The sequence below is a fragment of the Impatiens glandulifera genome, chromosome 7, assembly GCF_907164915.1.
Source record: "Impatiens glandulifera chromosome 7, dImpGla2.1, whole genome shotgun sequence".
NCBI lineage: Eukaryota > Viridiplantae > Streptophyta > Magnoliopsida > Ericales > Balsaminaceae > Impatiens > Impatiens glandulifera.
This window is the reverse complement of record NC_061868.1, coordinates 41,089,609-41,107,891: the sequence shown is the minus strand read 5'-3', so window position 1 is coordinate 41,107,891 and position 18,283 is coordinate 41,089,609. Positions and strand designations below refer to the sequence as shown.

Below are 18,283 nucleotides of genomic sequence, written 5' to 3'. Positions count from 1 at the left end.
AAAAGGCTTGGGAGTTCCTTAAGACTGATATCATGGCGGCTATGAATCATTTTTTTAATCAATTTTTATCTTTTGAAAAAAGTTGGAATTATATGTTGATTGTCATAATTCATAAGGCAACCAGTACTATCGACGTGAAGAGTTTCCGACCCATCAGTTTGATTACATCATTTTACAAGATAGTCTCAAAATATTTGGCAAACAAAATGCGTGGAGTTTTGGGTACGGTTATCTCTGACAATCAGATGACTTTCATCAAAGGCCGTCAAATTTTCGATGCGACACTAATCGCCAATGAGTGTATTGATTCATCTAACTCTAGAGGCGATAAATGTGCTTTTGTCAAACTCGATATCGAGAAAGCATATGATCATTTTAACTAGGAGTTCCTTTTTGATATTATGGGTAGAATGGGTATGTGAGAGAAATGGATCGGATGGATTAGATTTTGCGTATCGACGATCAAATTCTCTGTTATTGTGAATGGGAACTCTCATGGTTTCTTTGAGAGTTCAAGGGGTTTAAGACAAGGGGACCCGCTTTCCCCTTTATTAATTATTATTGTTATAGAATGTCTTTCTAGAATGATGTTGTGTGACAAAAATGCAGGTTTGTTTTGTGGGATGGAGTGCGGTTCGAGACAATCTCCATTCTCTATGTCTTATCTACTATTTGCATATGACACTCTTTGCATGATTCAGGCTACTGAGAGAAATGTCAAGCACTTGCGTGATATTTTATAGTTATTTGGATCGTGTTCGGGAATGCGTGTTAATTTGGGTAAGTCTGATATCTTCTTCTCTAATTCAGTTTCGTCTAGGAGAAAGATTAGATTGACATGTATTCTGTGATTTAAAATTGGGATTTTTCGTCTACGTATCTCGGGCTCCCTCTAGGGGCTAAAGCTAGCTCCAAAGCTTCTTGGGACCCGATCATCAGTAAAATGGAGAGGAAACTTCCCATTTAGAAAACTAAGATGATTTCTAAGGGAGGTCTTTTAGTCCTTATTGAGAGCGCTCTTTCTTCAATTCCAACTTATACAATATCTATATTTGTCCTCCAAAGTGTGTGGCCGTGAAAATGGAGAGAATTATGTATAAATTCTTATGGGGATTGTCTGATTCCTCATTTTCTCATTTAGTGAGTTGGGATAATGTTAAATTAATAAGAGAGCAGGGGAACTAGAAATGTGCAATCTTGTTTATTTTAATAAAGCCTTATTATTATCCAAATGGTGTAGTAGATTTGCATATGAGCAATAGAGTATTTGGGTCAAATTGATTAAATGTAAATATGGTCAGGATAAGTCTGGTTGGTTCACCAAGAATTCTTATAAACTCGTGGGATGCAACATTTGGGGTGGTATTTATGCCACGTGGAAGATTTATCATGAGCATTCAATTTTAATTGTGGGTGATGGAAGTTCGATTAGTTTTTGGGACGACACTTGGTATGGTGGTAAATGTTTGGTGAAGGTTTTCCCCCAGCTTGCTTCTATTTTTATTTGTAGAGTTGCATCGTTCAAAAATATGTTTGACATTCGGTCTAATGGTTTTGCTAACCGTATCAGATATAGAAGAAGATTGAACAGTGAAGAAAACATGTCCAATGGTAGACTTTTGTTCATGGTTAGAAATAAGAGGTTAAACTCGTCTTCTCGGGATTATATGCAATGACGTGATTTGAATAACTTTAATGTGAGACATTGTTACACTTTGTTAAATAAAGTTAGTCTGATAGATCTTGGTTGAGAAATTTATGGGAGTCTAAGATGCCTACCAATATTTCCTTTTTTAGTTGTAGTGTATTCACGGCGGAATTTTCACAAACGATTAATGTATGAAAAAATGTATGATTATTGTGAGTCGTTGTCATATGTGTTACAAAAAGGTTGAGACAACTTCTCATCTACTTTTACATTGTCACGTTGTTGCAAGTATATGAAGTCTTTTTTTGGAATTTGATTGGAATACAATGGGTTATGCTGGAAACTGTTAGTGGCTATTGGGAGGCATTGATTGTGGCGACTAATAATGTGAGACTTAGAAGATGGGTCTTTATCCCTATAATTTTCTGGTGGACTATCTGGCTGGAAAGAAATCAAAGAACTTTTAACAATAAAAGTAGGTCATTAAAGATTATTCACAATGCCATTATCTGGAAAACCTGTGGATTCGTGTAAAGATTTTATTGTGTTTCTTGAAGATCTTCGAGCTAATTAATTATTATAATATTGTATTTAATTTGTACATAATTTTTTATGTTATGTGTTTATTGTTGTGCTTAAACGAATTTTTAATTAAATGAACAATTTCAAAAATAAATTATAATATTCATAAATATATATTTACAAAAAATTTTAAACTATAAAATAAATTAAAAATAGATTTAACCAAATATGTTATGTTCTAAGTAATTTTAAAAGTTATTTTAGATTTATTTATTATAATAAAAAAATAAAATGAGACATTGTTAGGATCGGGATGGCCGATAGGGGACCGGGGTCCGGATAATCGGTAATCACTTACAACACAACACACAACACAGACTGGAACTAATCCGGTTAAAGATTAGAACTGCTCTTAACACAACACAGATTGTCACAGACTCCTGAACTGGGTTAAGGGGCAGAAATGTCTGTTTCAATCTGAAGCAACGTATGCGATTTGGTTTGGAAGATATTTATGAGAAATCGGTTTAAGGAGGAAGCCGGTTTGGTTAAGGAAGTTATGAATTAGTTCGGTTGAGATATTTAGGTGTTTCGGTTCGGTTGATGGTAGTAAACCAGAAAAATAAAGAGTAAGAACACAAGACACAAATTTTTATGGATGTTCGGAGCAAACTCTCCTACGTCACCCCTTCTTCTCAAACAATGAGAAGGATATTCACTAAGGAATATTCAACAACACAATACGATCGAGTCTTATTTACTGCTCGTCGTTCACTTTACAATACTCACACAGTATTTGTAATACACTTTTACAGATTTGTAAATACACATAATGCAAGACAATTTCGGAAATTTCAATCACTATTCAAGGTCGCGCGTAAGATTTCTTTTTCACTATTGCTCTCTTTCTTGTCTCTCTTGGGAGACGCTTCGACTTCCTTTTATAGTGAAAGGATGACAACGATCATCTTTTCTCTCCAGGAGATTGGTCACTGGAAGTCGTGCCGGTTTAGAAAGATTGCGTGCACGCCTTGCCATTTTGGACATTTGGCAGACATGCATTAGGCCGGCCGCCTGAATCGGATGTTGCTTGCAAACTTAGGTAAATTAGTCATCATTGCTTTCGTTGCATGCTTCTGATCCGGATCTTTCTTCTTGCATGTTTCCAAGAGATATCATATTACGTCATCTTCACAGATTCATCATTTGACATAATTTTCCATTTAGCATTATGATCCTCAATATTTTGAGTCAGCCGGATAATGACGTTCTTGTTTTTCAGCCGATTCGGTTAGAGGGGTTCAACCGACCTTTCTTGATCATGACCGGATTTTTGAACAAGAGCTTCAACCGGTCTGATGCGGCTTGAGCTGTACCTGCACATGGAAGTTAAGACTGATTAAGTTCTTTGGCCGGATTAAAATTAACTTACTTAATTTTTCTAACAGACATTATAGGTTTAAAATAATATTTTAGAATTGAACGGAAAATTTGAAAAAAATAATCAATTACCATATTTTTATATTTTTAATTAATATAATTAGAGGAAATTTTGTATCATATGTTAAAACTTTATTTGTAACTTTCTTTTACAATATACATATATCCTACTAGTTAGAATATTGTAGGAAAGCGACAAGTGATCTGTAACTTGATATTTTAATGGGGAAAACCATTGATATTTTAATAGGTTGCTATCATCTTCTTTCTCATTATTATTTAATATACTCATTTATTAATCCATTAATGCTGATGAGAAAAAGACAAAAATATATAATTTATAAGAGTGGACACATTTGAACAAAGATTCTTTAAAGGATGGGACAGAAAATCTTTATTCACCTCTCCATGGAGGGATGGTTATCATGTGCCCTTGTTCTTCTATACTCTTCTATACTGCTGGCCCATTTTTATACCACACAAAATACACCAATTAATAATCACTTTTTTATTAACCTCCATCATTTTTGTAAAGTTTGTCGAATCACAATCGCGTTCCAATACTATAGATAGAGGAAGAAAATGGGGTTCATCAAACGAGAAATGATAGGGTTGGGGAAGGGGATTACAAGTTGTTATTAGTCAAGTTGAAAGGTTTTTGTATTGGAAGTTATTTTTTTTTTAATAAATAGTTATTGAAATTATTTTATATTTATTTTTTCATAATTTGTATGAATTTCTACTATTGAAATTATATATGTAGACGAGGAATGACAATTTTGAGTTTTGCTTACAAACCCTTTTTAACAAATAGAATGATATTGAATATTTTTCATTATTTTTTTTTATATAATTTGCATCTAATTCATTAATTGTTTATTTTAATTTTATAATGTTATTTTGTATTTTTTATAATTAATTTAATTTGATGACAATTAATTTTTTAAATAAAATAAAAATAAAAGCCTCTACTATGAAGGGCGGTACACCATTTTGTCGGGATGTTACTTCTCTAACCGCTAGTTCTTTCAATAATAGCACACAAAATAAATAATAGAAATGATAGGTGGTGCGACTCCTCACGTGGCATGTCACGTGATTTTTTTTTTTTTGAAATTTGTTTTTACAAAAATAACGCACTCTTCCTCTTCCCACCTATGACCCCCTATCCCCACAATCGCCCCTATCATTTCTCGTTTGATGAAACCACATTTTCTTCATGTATCTCCTTCCCATTCCCCTTCGATTTCGCCTCTATCTCGCCTCTTCCTCTTTGCATGATTAGGAATCTTCATTCTCCATTTGACTATATCATTTTCTGTTTGACTATCGTTCTTTAATCTCTGTTCGACTATACTTCTCTGTTCTACTATAGTTGTCATGTTGTATAAATTGTGTTGTCATGTTCTGAAAACATCGATGTAATGTGGTAAGACGTCTTAGGTTAGTTGTTTTCTCGTGTTGTATAAACTGTCATGTTTTGAATATTGTATTGTCATGTTGTATAAATTGCGTTGTCATATTCTAAAAATGTCTGGAGTATTGTGTATCATACATTTTGATATTGTTTTATTAAATTTCTAACTATCATTAGCTTAAGACTAGAATATCATGTTCTCAAAACTATATTGTCATATTTTCAAAATTGGAATGTCATTCTCAACTGGAATGTCATGTCTTTTCATAATTATATGATGATGTCTAACTGTGTAAATCTTTTTTTAGGGTAAAGGTATCTAAGAGATAACTTTTCCACCCCGCTTCTTCCAAGAAACAAAAACTAAGAAAACCAACCATTATAAACATCCAAACTTCGTCATGCACTCAAAGAGCAACCATCTCAAACTATCTCCAAAATGAAATGTCATTATTTCTTAAACTGGAATGTTATATTTATTAAGTTGAAATGCCATGGTTATTAAACTAGAATGTCATGTTTCTTAAAATAAAACGTCATGTTTATTAAACTGAAATGTTATGTTTATTAAACTGAAATGTTATGTTTATTAAACTAGAATGTCATGTTTCTTAAACTGACATATAAACTGAAATATGTTTATTAAACTGAATTCTCATGGTTATTAAACTAGAATGTCATTTTCTTAAATTGGAATGTTATGTTATTTAATTGGAATGTCATGTTTATTAGACTGAAATGTCATGTTTCTAAAACAAGAATGTCATGTTTATTAAATTAAAATGTCACGTTTCTTAAACTGATTTGTTAAACTAAAATGTGATGTTTCTTAAATTGAAATGTCATTTTATTAAATTGGATTGTCATTTTATTACACAAGAATGTCATGTTCGTAAAATGGATTGTTAAGTTTATTAAACTGGAATGTCATGTTTACTACACTGAAATGTCATATTTATTAAACTGGAATATCATATTTCTTAAACTGAAATGTCATGGTTATTAAACTGAAATGTAATGTTTCTTAAATTAAAATGTCTTATTTTTTAAATTGAAATGTCATTTTATTAAACTGAAATGTCATGTTTATTAAAATGGAATGTCATGTTTCTTAAACTGAAATATCATGCTTCTTAAACTGGAATGTAATGTTTCTTAAACTGGAATGTCATATTTTTAAACTGAAATATCATGTTTATTAAACTAGAATGTCATGTTTTTAAACTAGAAAGTCATTTTATTAAACTGAAATGTCATGTTTATTAAATAGAAATGTCATATTTCTTAAACTGAAATGCTGTTTTATTAAACTAGAATGTCATTTTTTTAAACTAAAATGTCATTTTTATTAAACTAAAATTTAATGTTTCTTTAACTGAAATGTCATGTTTCTTAAACTTAAATGTCATATTTATTAAACTTAAATGTCATGTTTCTTAAACTTAAATGTCATGTTTCTTAAATTGGAATGTCATGTTTATTAAACTGAAATGTCATATTTTTCTTAAATTGAAATGTAATGTTTTTTAAACTAAAATGTCATGTTTATTAAATTAAAATGTTATATATTTCTTAAACTAAAATGTCATTTCAACATGTAACTTTATAACACTTTACAAATATCCAAATATATTACAATATACAACATGGTCATACAACTACTATATTATACTATCTTTGTTGTTGAATATTGTCCCCATAGGTATTATCTTCGGAAAATATTGTAATGACTACATGAGAAAGTTGAGAAGACAAAAGTGATGTAAAGGAAAGTTGAGTCGAGACTGAATCATTCAATTATTATTGCATTGATATTAGATCATGCACTATTGCGGTTTTTGTCACTAAATTTTTTTCATAAAACAAAATAACGACAATTCAATTATAAGCACAACATGACAATGTAGTATAAACAATATGACAATTCAGTATAAAAAACATGACAATTCAGTACAAACAACATGACAATGAAATATTTGTACCTTTACAATTCAATTTATACAATATGACAATGTAGAATAAACAAAATGACAATGCAATTTGAGAAACATGACAATGAAGTATAAAATAAATGACAATGTAGAAAGTTTTACATTGTCATGTATAAATTACATGACAATTTATGTTAAGATGACATGCTAGTTTTGCTAACATGACAACGTTGTCTTGAGAATATGACATGAACGTTTTAAGTTTAAGCAACATATTAACTTACATAAACACTTTCAAAATGTTTCCAGAAAAACATCTAACATTTCTAACACACAAATTGTCAATTTCTAAATTAAATGTCTACGTTTTTTAAAAATTTTGAACAATAAATGACTATATTCCAACATACTTGTTAACGTATCAAATGTCCTATTTCTTCGGTGTCTTTAAAGGTTAAAGGAAGGGTAGTCTTCTTCACTTTGACAAAGATTTCTTCGGTGTCTTTAAAGGTTAAAGAAAGGGTAGTCTTCTTCACTTTGACAAAGATGGTGAATATGGAGCCAGATAACTCAGGAGACGACTTTGCCGAGATGGTGAAAACAAAAGCTTGCGATATTTTTTTTAGAAATCTGTATCAAATCGCAGGTGAGAAGTGGAAGGGAAAAGGAAGAGGCGAGATAGAGAGAAGGCTAATGTTTGATTTTGCGGGAAAGAGGCGCGCAAGCTATCTTTGGAATTTTTTTTTTTATAATTTCGCTTGGGGAGTTGCTCCATATCATTTCTCAATAATAAATAATAAATTTTCTATTCACTTTCATAAAATTTGTGCTATCATCATCTAACTCAACATAATGGACTCCACCTACAATTGTACTCCCCCAATGTGTAGGTATTCCTTTTATTTGATTTTATTTTATAACAATCAATACACCTTTACAAATTTTAATAGTTTCTCGGTCCTCATTTGATTTATGAGAATACCCATTTTCATGTAAAATACCTAACATGATCAGATTCTTCTTTACTTCAAGTATATGCATAACATTACAAAGAGTTCTAATAGTACCATCATAAATATTAATTTTGACTTCACTCATGCCAATAATACTACAACATTTATTGTCACCTAAGTGAATAGAATCAAAATTACCTAACTTGTATGAACTAAATCACTCTTTGTTAGGCGTTATGTGATGAGAACATCCTAAATCAAGAATTCATGCATCCTTAAATTGACTGTTTGTAATTGAAAGTACATCACCATCATTATGCTCCGAGTCATTTTTCTAGACAATGTTCACCGACTTAGAAGATTCAGCATGATTAATCGTCTTTGGACAACTTTTCTTTATATGTCACGTCTCCCTACAATTATAACAATGAAACATTTTTTTTCTCTTTAACTTGGATCTAGATTTTCCTCTTCCATAATGCTCTTTTTCTTGATTCTTCCACGACATTGATTTCCTGTAACAAATAAACTGTCGGATTGAGAATTTTCCCCTATATTCTGTTTCCGTTAGTTTTAGACCAACAATGTTGTAGTTATTTCTTCAACTTTCATAGTTTTCTGTTTCATATGTCAGAGTAGTCACCAAGTGCTCATAGGAAGACGGTAATGAACACAAAAGAATCATTTCTCTATCTTCACCATCGATATTCACACCAAGCTTCGCTAGATCCGTGATTATCTAATTGAAGACATTCACATGTTGAGCCAAATCTAAATCTTCGTGCATCTTCAGCCCAAATAACCTTTACTTTAGATACAACTTCGTTGTCAACAATCTGGACATAAACTGACATTCTAATTTTTTCATATCTAAATTAGAGATTGCAGATTCATCACATGATACCTGATTTCATCTACCAAATAAAGTTGTATGGTCCTCGATACCCATTGTTACAACTCTTCCCAATCTTTTTCCTCCAATCATGTTGACTCTTCAGCACGCAAGGCTTTCAATATTCATTGTTGCGTCAATAGATCTTTAACACTCGTTTTCCACAAATCGAAATTATCCGTACTATTGAACTTTTCAATTTCAAATCTGGTACTAGAAGACATCTCAACAAACTCCAATACAAATCAAACAAGTTCAAAACTAAAGCTAAACAAAGTCTCAAGAGCTTGTTGAAATATGAAATCAAATAAGCCTTTTACTTATTTTGACAAATGAATAGGACCTAAATCAAGGAAGCCCTAAATTTTCTAATTTGTTTTTCTCTTCTACCGTAAGTTGCTGCTACTATTTTCTCTCTCATTTTTTAAAAATATATCTTCAGATCTCTATTTTCCACAGATTGAAAAATCATATATGAAAATCTTCCTCTTTCCTTCAGATTCTACTCATCTATTTCCAATAATAGAGAGAAAATCGAAAACCTTGTTTTTCAACTTTTCACGGACTAAAGAAGAGGCATAATTATTGTTACAGCAACTGAAATCCATCTCCGTCTGGAAGTTACGATTATTCAAGCAAGCTTCACCCTTTTTCTCCACCACTGTTGTCGATATGTTCTGAGAATCAGAACCCGAACGCTGAACACAACATATTTCACTTTAATTAGTTTAGGTTAAATTTTAACGATGTTCTAAGACCAATTGTTGATTCGAGTAACCACATAAACTAATAACAACAGCGAAAGTAAAAGTAAAATAAAGAAAACAAAATATAACAAGGTTCAACTAAAATGTTATCTTCGAGAGTGTCGTCAAATATATTATTTCACTCTTAGAGTTAAAACTCTATATTATATGATATTTTTTTTTGGGAAAAACGACTTAGCGTCATTTCATTAAAAATTCTCAAAAACGAAAAAAACCCACGAGTTTAAGAGATCATTCTAGACAGACCTAGAATGATTTTAAAGTCGTAACATTCTGAATAAAAGCTAAAAAGCTAAAAATGTAAATGAATTATCTGATTACAATACTTTCAATTCTAGTGAGTTCAAAAAACGGTAAATTTCAGTTCCTACAGATATTCCAGTTCTGTTCCGTGCTTGGAATTCTTCTCCACGTTCCCGCGAGGGCGCTGCAATCCGATACAATATCTTTCCATAACTCTTAAATGCTAATGCGGGCTATTCCATATACCCTTGCATTCCGTTCTTGCTAAATGTTATACACCACTGCTCCTAAGCCACACTTGAACACGCTTGTTGTAAATCTATTTCCCTTGGCTTTGAGTAGTGTCGCTTCTTTGATTTCATTCCATTCGCTCGGGAAACTGATCAGCTCCATACTTTTATAGAATCTATCCCAAAACTCCGAAGCAATACATCAGCTCCCGAATATGTGATCAATGGTTTCTTCATTTCCGCTGCATATAAGACAGCTCGCGTCCGGGATGCTCATATACTTGCTGATACGATCACGAGTTCTGAGTCTTTCCAAGAAAGCGAGCCATATGATGAACTGGTGTTGAGGGATAATCTTTGTTGACCATACAAGAGAAGCCCATTCTACTTTCTATGCTTTTTCCCGGGTTACCTCTCATATTTTCTTCGATACCAGCTTCCCATTGTCCTCAACTTTCCATTCATGAATATCCGGTCTGTTGTGTAGTTGTATGTTACTTATATGATCAAATATCCTCTGTCCTTCTGGATTTCTACTTAGTAGTGAGTCCCAATTCTCGTCTTTAATGTCTCTGATTTTCACTTCTGCGTAGTCCCTGATATGGGTATTTTGAAACTCCTCCTTGTGGATGATAGGCTAGTTTTCGAACTAGAGGTCGTGCCAGAATAGTGTGCTTTTCTCGTCTCCTAGTCGGATGTCATAAAGATATGCAATATTGCTTCTTAGTTTAAGAATCTTTTTCAAAGACCAGCTCATACCTTCATGAATTTTGCAAGTCCAGATGCTGGTTTCGTATTTCATAAACCTCGTATGCACCCATTTGATTCATAGTGACTCTTGATTGCGCTCTAAAGCCCGTAGATGCTTGAAGGTGGTCAATTCACTTTTAGGAGAAGTAATGACAATGAATGTCACGCTCATTCTCATATCGACAAATTTCTAATTAGTGAATCAATTTTTCGAGGATTTTCTAATATATTTCAAAAGGTTCTTCTATGGAGTTGTTTAGATCACCGACCAATCTTGATAGAACGCCGAAAGATGGAGAGAACATGTCAACCATTTAAATTCAAAAATAAATGATTGATCAAAGAGAACTTTATACCGCATGTGTAAACATGGTGGGTGAATCAGTCATCGGTTGGTTCTCCGTCAAGTAATCTCTTTGTGAATTTAAGAAATCTACATAAGATTCTCAAAAGTTGGTTCGTGGAAGATCGTGCTTTATTTTGTGCTAAAATCAATTACTTGTATAATGAAATTAATGTCATTAACGGGAATGAGGAGATTTGTGAACTCTCCGCTGAGGAGGTTAGTTCTCAAATTCACATTTTAGCAAGTTACTCGATATGCGTAAGGAATAAGAAACTGGGGCACGCCAGCAAAGTAGAGCTACACGGGATCTCTAACGCGCAAGCAATAAATAATGAGATAAATTCTATCTCGATTGAGGGGGGAGTTTATGATTGTGAACTTAAAATATCTACGAGTATTGTCAAATTCTATAAGGGTTTGTTTAAGGAGCCATTTAAGGTTTGACCTAAATTGAACGGTATAACTTTTGATTCAATTAGTATAATATAAGAAGATACGTTGGAGGCTCGTTTTACGTTGGAGAAGGTTGAGGAGGCCATTAAGGGGCGTGAAAGTGATAAAGTGACAGAATACGGTGGTTTACTTTTGCTTTTTTTTAAGAAGGCGTGGCCTTTCCTTAGAATTGAAATTATGGAAGTAGTTGATTTTTTTTACCGATTTTTATCATTTTATAAGAGTTGGAAATATACTTTGATATGTCTCATTCGTAAAGTTTTAGGAACTATTGATGTGAAGAATTTTATGCATATCAGTATCGTTTCGTCATTCTATAATATTGTCGCAAAATGTTTAGTCAACAGGTTGCGAATGGTGTTAGAGACGGTCATATTTAATAATCAGATGACGTTCATCAAAGGTCGTCAAATCTATAATGTCGTATTAATAACCAATGAGTGCATTAACTTAGCTAATTCAAGAGGTGAAAAATATAGTTTTGTCAAATTAGACATCGAAAAAAGCTTATGATTGTTTTAATTTGATGTAATGAACAAAATGAGAATGAGTGCGAAATGGATTGGTTGAATTAGATTTTGCCTCTTGATGATTAAGTTTGTTGTCATTATTAATGGAAGTTCTCAGGTATTTTTCGAGAGCTCTAGAGGGATCATATAAGGTGATCCACTTTCTCCTTTTTTGTTCTTCATTATTATAGAAGCTCTCTAAAAAATGATGGTTTTCGCAAAAAAAAAACTCAAGACTCATCCGTGGAGTGAGTTGTGAGTCAAGAAGATTTCATTTCACCATATCACATTTGTTTTTCGTTGATGACATGCTCTGCATGGTTTAGGCTACTTATAGGAATTTTAAACACCTTTGAGATATTTTATGGTTATTCGGTGCATGTTTCGGTCTTCGAGTTAATCTTAATAAGTTAGACATCTTTTTTTCAAATTCTGTTTCGAAGAGAAGAAGGATAAGGTTGGTAAATGTGTTGAGGTTCAGAATTGGTGATCTTCCGTCAACCTATTTTGGTATGCCATTAGGTGCTAAATTACGATTCAAGGCCTCTTGGAACCCGATTATCACTAAAGTAGAATGTAAATTGTCTAGATGGAAAAGTTAAATAATCTCAAAAGGGGGTCTTATAATCCTCATTAAGAGTGTGTTGTCATATATGGCCACATATATGATATCATTATTAATTCTCTCCAAGAGTGTGCGGTGAAAATGGAGAGAATAATGTGTATATTTCTATGGTGTCTTCGAACTCATCGTTTCGTCATCTAGTTAGTTGGGACAAGGTTAAATGTTTTAAAGATCAAGGAGGTCTAGATATTCGAGATCTTATTTCTTTTAATAAATCTCTTCTATCGAAATGGTGTAGTAGATTTGTAATGGAGCCAAATAGTCTTTGAGCATTGATAATCATATGTAAAAATAGTAATGATTGGTCTGGTTGGTTCACCAAAATGTCTAATTATCTAGCGAGGTGTATCATTTGGAGGGGAATTTATCCTATGTGGAAAAGTTTTCATGAACACTCTAAATTTATTGTGGGGATGGTTCTTCGATTAGATTTTGGGACGACATTTAGTGTGGTGTCAAAAGTCATGTCACAACGTATCTTGAGCTTGCTTCTATTGTTATATGTAGAAATGACACAATGAAGGACATGTTTGATCATCGGTCTAGTGATTTTGCTAGCCAAATTAGATATAGAATGAGATTAAATATTATGGAGACTTCGTCTCATAATAGAGTTTTACTTTTGGTAGTACGCAAACAAGTATCACCGTCTAAAAAAGACATTATGCGTAGGCAAGATGTTAATAGTTTTCATGTAGGGCATTGCTACAAGTTATTCGCTAAGATGATTCCATATAATTTTTATTGGAAAAAACTTTGGGAGTCAAAAATTTCATCCAAGATCTCGTTCTTTGGATGAAGTGTTATTCATGGTGGAATTTTAACAAATGATATGTGCATTAAAAAAAGTTGTATTATGGGTAGTCGTATGTGTCAAGAAGAGGTTGAATCGGCAACTCACTTACTTTTACATTTTCGAGGGGTGACTAGTATTTGGAGCATTTTGTAGAGTATTACTGAGATTCATTGGGTGATGCCCGAGTCTTTAGGTAGTTATTGGAAAGTTTGGATTGATGCGGCTGATATGGCAGACCTAAATATTTAGGTTATCATCCCAATTATTCTTTGGTGGACTATCTGGTTGGAGAGAAATTGTCGAACTTTCAATGATCGTAGTCGTACGATGTGTATCATTCATAATACTATTATTATAATGTTTCTAAGATTCGTTCAGGAAAGCCAGTAGAGTCTGTCGGAGGATTAATCGTTCTTCTCGAAAATTTACGAGTTCGATAACTTATTAAGTATTATTTTTTATTTAAATGTCATGTTTTGTCGTTATGTTTAAACAATTTTTTTTTCATTTTTAATATACATGGACATATTTCAAAAAAAATAATATCGATAATAATAATGAAATAAAAAACACCACTAAAATAAAAATGAAAACACATCCACCAACCTATACATTTAATGAGATGAGCGTATTTATGGATAATGTTTTATTGTAGGATGGGAGTATTTATTGATGGGCGGGTCTTTGATATTGGGGAGGGTACATTTAAGCATTCTTCACAATTATAAATGCGTGAAGAAGTAAGGAATTAAGATTTTTGAGATATCAAAAAGCTTTGAGAAAGAGGAGCATATGGGTACCCAAACCGTCCTTCATATGAATCAAGGTCATGGAGAGAATAGCTACGCCATGAATTCAAGTCTACAGGTTTCTTTCTCCCTCACTTTCACACCTTTACATTAAGTTACAAAATATTTTCTTTGTGTCGGTAAAAAACATGTTTTTTTTGGGGGGAGAGGTACTATTTCACCATAAAGACAATAAAGTTTTTTTTTTCAAAAATTGAAGCAATTATATATACACAATGGAAAATGAATTTACTAGAGCGGTTAGATTGTGGTGGAAGAATCTCAAAGTTTATGAAACCCACCTCAATTATAAAATAATAGGTTGATTTTATAAAAAAAAAGATATCTAAGAGGTAATAGGTATAATATTTGGTATATTTAATTAAGTTCTTTATACATGATTTTGTTTAAAATTACTTTTTATATATTTAATTTTGTTTGAAATTACTCATTATACATTTATTTATTTTTGAAATAATTAGATTTTTCAATCCGTACAAAATGAAAAAATTTAACCCCAAGTAATTCTTATTATAAACCCAAGCAATTTTCATTATACCGTTGATTTCAAATCATCTTGGTAGCTAATTTAAAATTAAAGATCACTTAATTTTTTAGTTAGATTGTATTTCTCATATTTGGATTAGAGTTTATTTTAACTAATAAACTCATTTCGTTTTCAAATCAAATTACATTCATTCTCATTAAGAAGATAACCATAATTTTCGTGTAAGTCTTGTCTAGTCGGCCGATTCAAACATATTACGAATTTTATATATTACTATATCTATTTTATATTTCATAATTTCTATCATATTGTTTACATTTGAACTATATGACTATCGAATATTTTCCCTCCTTCAACATCAATATGTTTTATTGCTTATTGATGATTTTTTGAGTACAACACAAACACACAAAACATTTAAATATAGAAGAGACAAATGAGTAACAACTTCGTTGTCGCCTTAGTTTGTAACATCGTTGTCTGGAAATGTAACAAAACAGATGCATCTTCGTTTAAAAATGAAGTTGATGAAGAACTAATTAATTTTAAGACGAAGATAAAAACATTGCTCGTAGTAGTTGTTAGAAAAATAAAAAATAAATATATCACATATAAGAGGAATTTGTGCTTATTTTCAACACAAATTAATAGTTTATAATATTTTAAATAGTTTCAGATATTTATGATGTAAATTCAAACAAAAATAAATGTACATGAGCAATTTTAAACAAAATAATGTATAAAAGTATATTTAAAACTTAGTTAAATATATATGAAGCATTATACCTATTACATTTTTTTTATAATAAATAAACTATTTAAAAAAATAAAAAATATAAACAAATATATTAGTAATTTTAAAATGTAACTATATATGTGATATTATAAATTAAAATAATAAATGTATAAAAAATATATATTACTATAACTTATTTTGTTTGATGTTTGAATATATATTGTAACGTAAAATATTGACCCTTTTCGAAAAAAGATTTTTGATATTCGATAGTCACGTCTCATAACTCACATTCTTTTTGTGGCTAGATGAGAAACTAAATTGGTAGGCGCAACCAGAGTACATAAAAACATCAATTTAGACTATCTTTAATTTTTTGAGTCGTTATCTATTTTTCTCCTCGAGAAATTAGGAAAGAAAAATATTTTGCATGTTTAAACATATTTTAGAGATTTTATTCTTAGTTTAGTGTTTGGTTACACGTGAGAAAGGACATTCGCGCTATGTCTCACGTGCCTGTCAAATGCGGTCTCTATTTTTGGTCATTTAAAAGAATATTTTTACATCTTATTTGTTTTTCTAATCCTATGACATGCGTATAAAGGTAATCCAGACCTAAACATGTGTCTACTTTTGTATCATTTGTTCATAAAACAAGCGTCTATGTCATTAGTCATAAATCTAAAAATAAATAAGAAATTTACTAGTACAGGGAGACGAGCAACGAAGGTTCGAGAAACAAATATACAAAGTATTTTTCCAATCTTTTGCGATTCACATCTGTTCACCCCTCCTTTTTCCCTGAGAAAAGCTCTCTCGTCTTCCCTTAGAGCCAACCCTCTTCGCCCAAAAGAAAAAGTCGCTCTTTTCATTCTTCTTCTACTTTCTTTTTGTAAGCCTCCAACTGCTTCTCAGCCTCGAGTTGTCTTCTTTTCCGTCTCAAGTCCTTATATATAATTAATTAGATATGAGGATGAATTCCTTATACTATTTTCCATTTTTAATAATCTAATTGTGAATATTCGAACTTTTAACGATGAGTACATAATTTAACCTTATATCATCATTGTATTATTAGTCTTTCACGTGTCTTTATTTTGTTTTCAAAGTGATATATATTTGAGATTTTAAAACAAACTCAATATTTCTAATAGTATAGGTATAGTACAAACTAACAAGCAAAAGAGAACAAGCTTAAAGACAATCTAACAAGCAAAATATTTTATTGTCTTCTTTCCAATGTATTTAGATGAAGGTGATGAATAAGACACTGCCCATTATGAAGGACATCATCAAAGACATGTTCCTCAATCAAACACCATTTGATATGATAGAGACTTTTAGGATTGCAGATCTTGGATGTGCTTCAGGGCCCAACACCCTTTTATTCGTGTCCGAGATTATCGACACCGTCTACAAGCTGTCTAACCAGAATATCAATAACAAAATCCCAGAGATATTAGTCGTGTTGAACGATCTACACAAAAATGACTTCAATAACATATTTATTGTACTACCATATTTCTACGAGCAATTAAAAGAAAAATATGGATATGAATTTAGCCAAAAGTGTTTTATCTCTGGTGTGCCAGCATCTTTTTATGGAAGGATTTTTCCAAGAAAAAGTTTGCACTTTGTACACTCTTCTTATAGCATTCATTGGATCTCCCAGGTTTGTTTGTTTTTTTATCGAAATTAATTATTGTTTCATTGTTTATCGAAAGTTTATAACCAACTGTTATTATTTTTCCATAATTTGTTACTGATTATTAAAGGTCCCAGAAAATCTTGACAACAAAGGGCATATTTACATGGAGAAAACGAGCCATCCTAATGTGTTCAATGTATACAAGAAACAATTTTACAAGGACTTCTCATCTTTCCTTACTCATAGGTCACATGAGATTCTGCCTAAGGGTAGAATGGTCCTTACTCTTATTGGAAGAAACATGCTTGATCATGATCCATCTGAAAATGATATTTGGTGCATTTATGAACTATTAGCCCAATCACTTCTTGATGCAGTTTCTCAGGTTTAAACTTTTGTTTAAAAATATGATTTATAACTCTTTTATAAGAAGATATTAGTCCATTTACTAATATATTCATTTATAATATTTGTGGCAGGGGCTTATTAAACAATCAGAGGTGGATTCATTTAATTTGCCTGTCTACCATCCTTATAAAGATGAAGTAATGACAATCATTCAAGAGGAGAACTCTTTTGATCTTGAAAAGTTACAAGATTTTGATTGTGACTGGGATTCTGATGATAAAAACTATGATTGCAATGACAAATTATATAAAAAAGGAAGTGGAGAATATTTAACAAATTGCATCAGATCGATTACAGAGCCTATGTTGGTGAGACATTTCGGAGAGCTTGACTTGGATTATGTGTTCGAGAGATACAAAGAACATGCAGCTAATAATCTCGAAATGATTAAGACAAATTATATCAATCTCATAATTTGTCTAAGTAAGAAATAAAATGTATGTTCCATCTATATTTATTTATACTATTTAGAATTTGTTTGATCTTGAATTATAAAAATATTTGGATTATAGATTAAAAATCTTGTTTGAATAAATGTAATCTATTTGAGTTAGGTTATAATATTTTTTTTTAAGAAAACAGCATAGTGTCATTTTATTAAAAAACCAAAAAAAAAAAAAAATACAAAAGTTTAAGATCAGATCTAGACAATTTTTAGATTTGACAATGAAAC

General features: G+C 31.5%; 1 protein-coding gene across 1 annotated transcript; it reads left to right on the top strand.

The window, feature by feature from the left end:
* The first annotated feature begins 16,807 nt into the window (after positions 1-16,807).
* Positions 16,808-18,072, top strand: LOC124910200 (probable methyltransferase TCM_000331). Its single transcript, XM_047450811.1, has 3 exons — positions 16,808-17,226; positions 17,330-17,587; positions 17,682-18,072. Exons 1-3 carry the CDS (start codon positions 16,813-16,815, stop codon positions 18,042-18,044), a joined length of 1,035 nt encoding a protein of 344 aa, XP_047306767.1. The 5' UTR covers positions 16,808-16,812; the 3' UTR covers positions 18,045-18,072.
* The last annotated feature ends 211 nt before the right edge of the window (positions 18,073-18,283 follow it).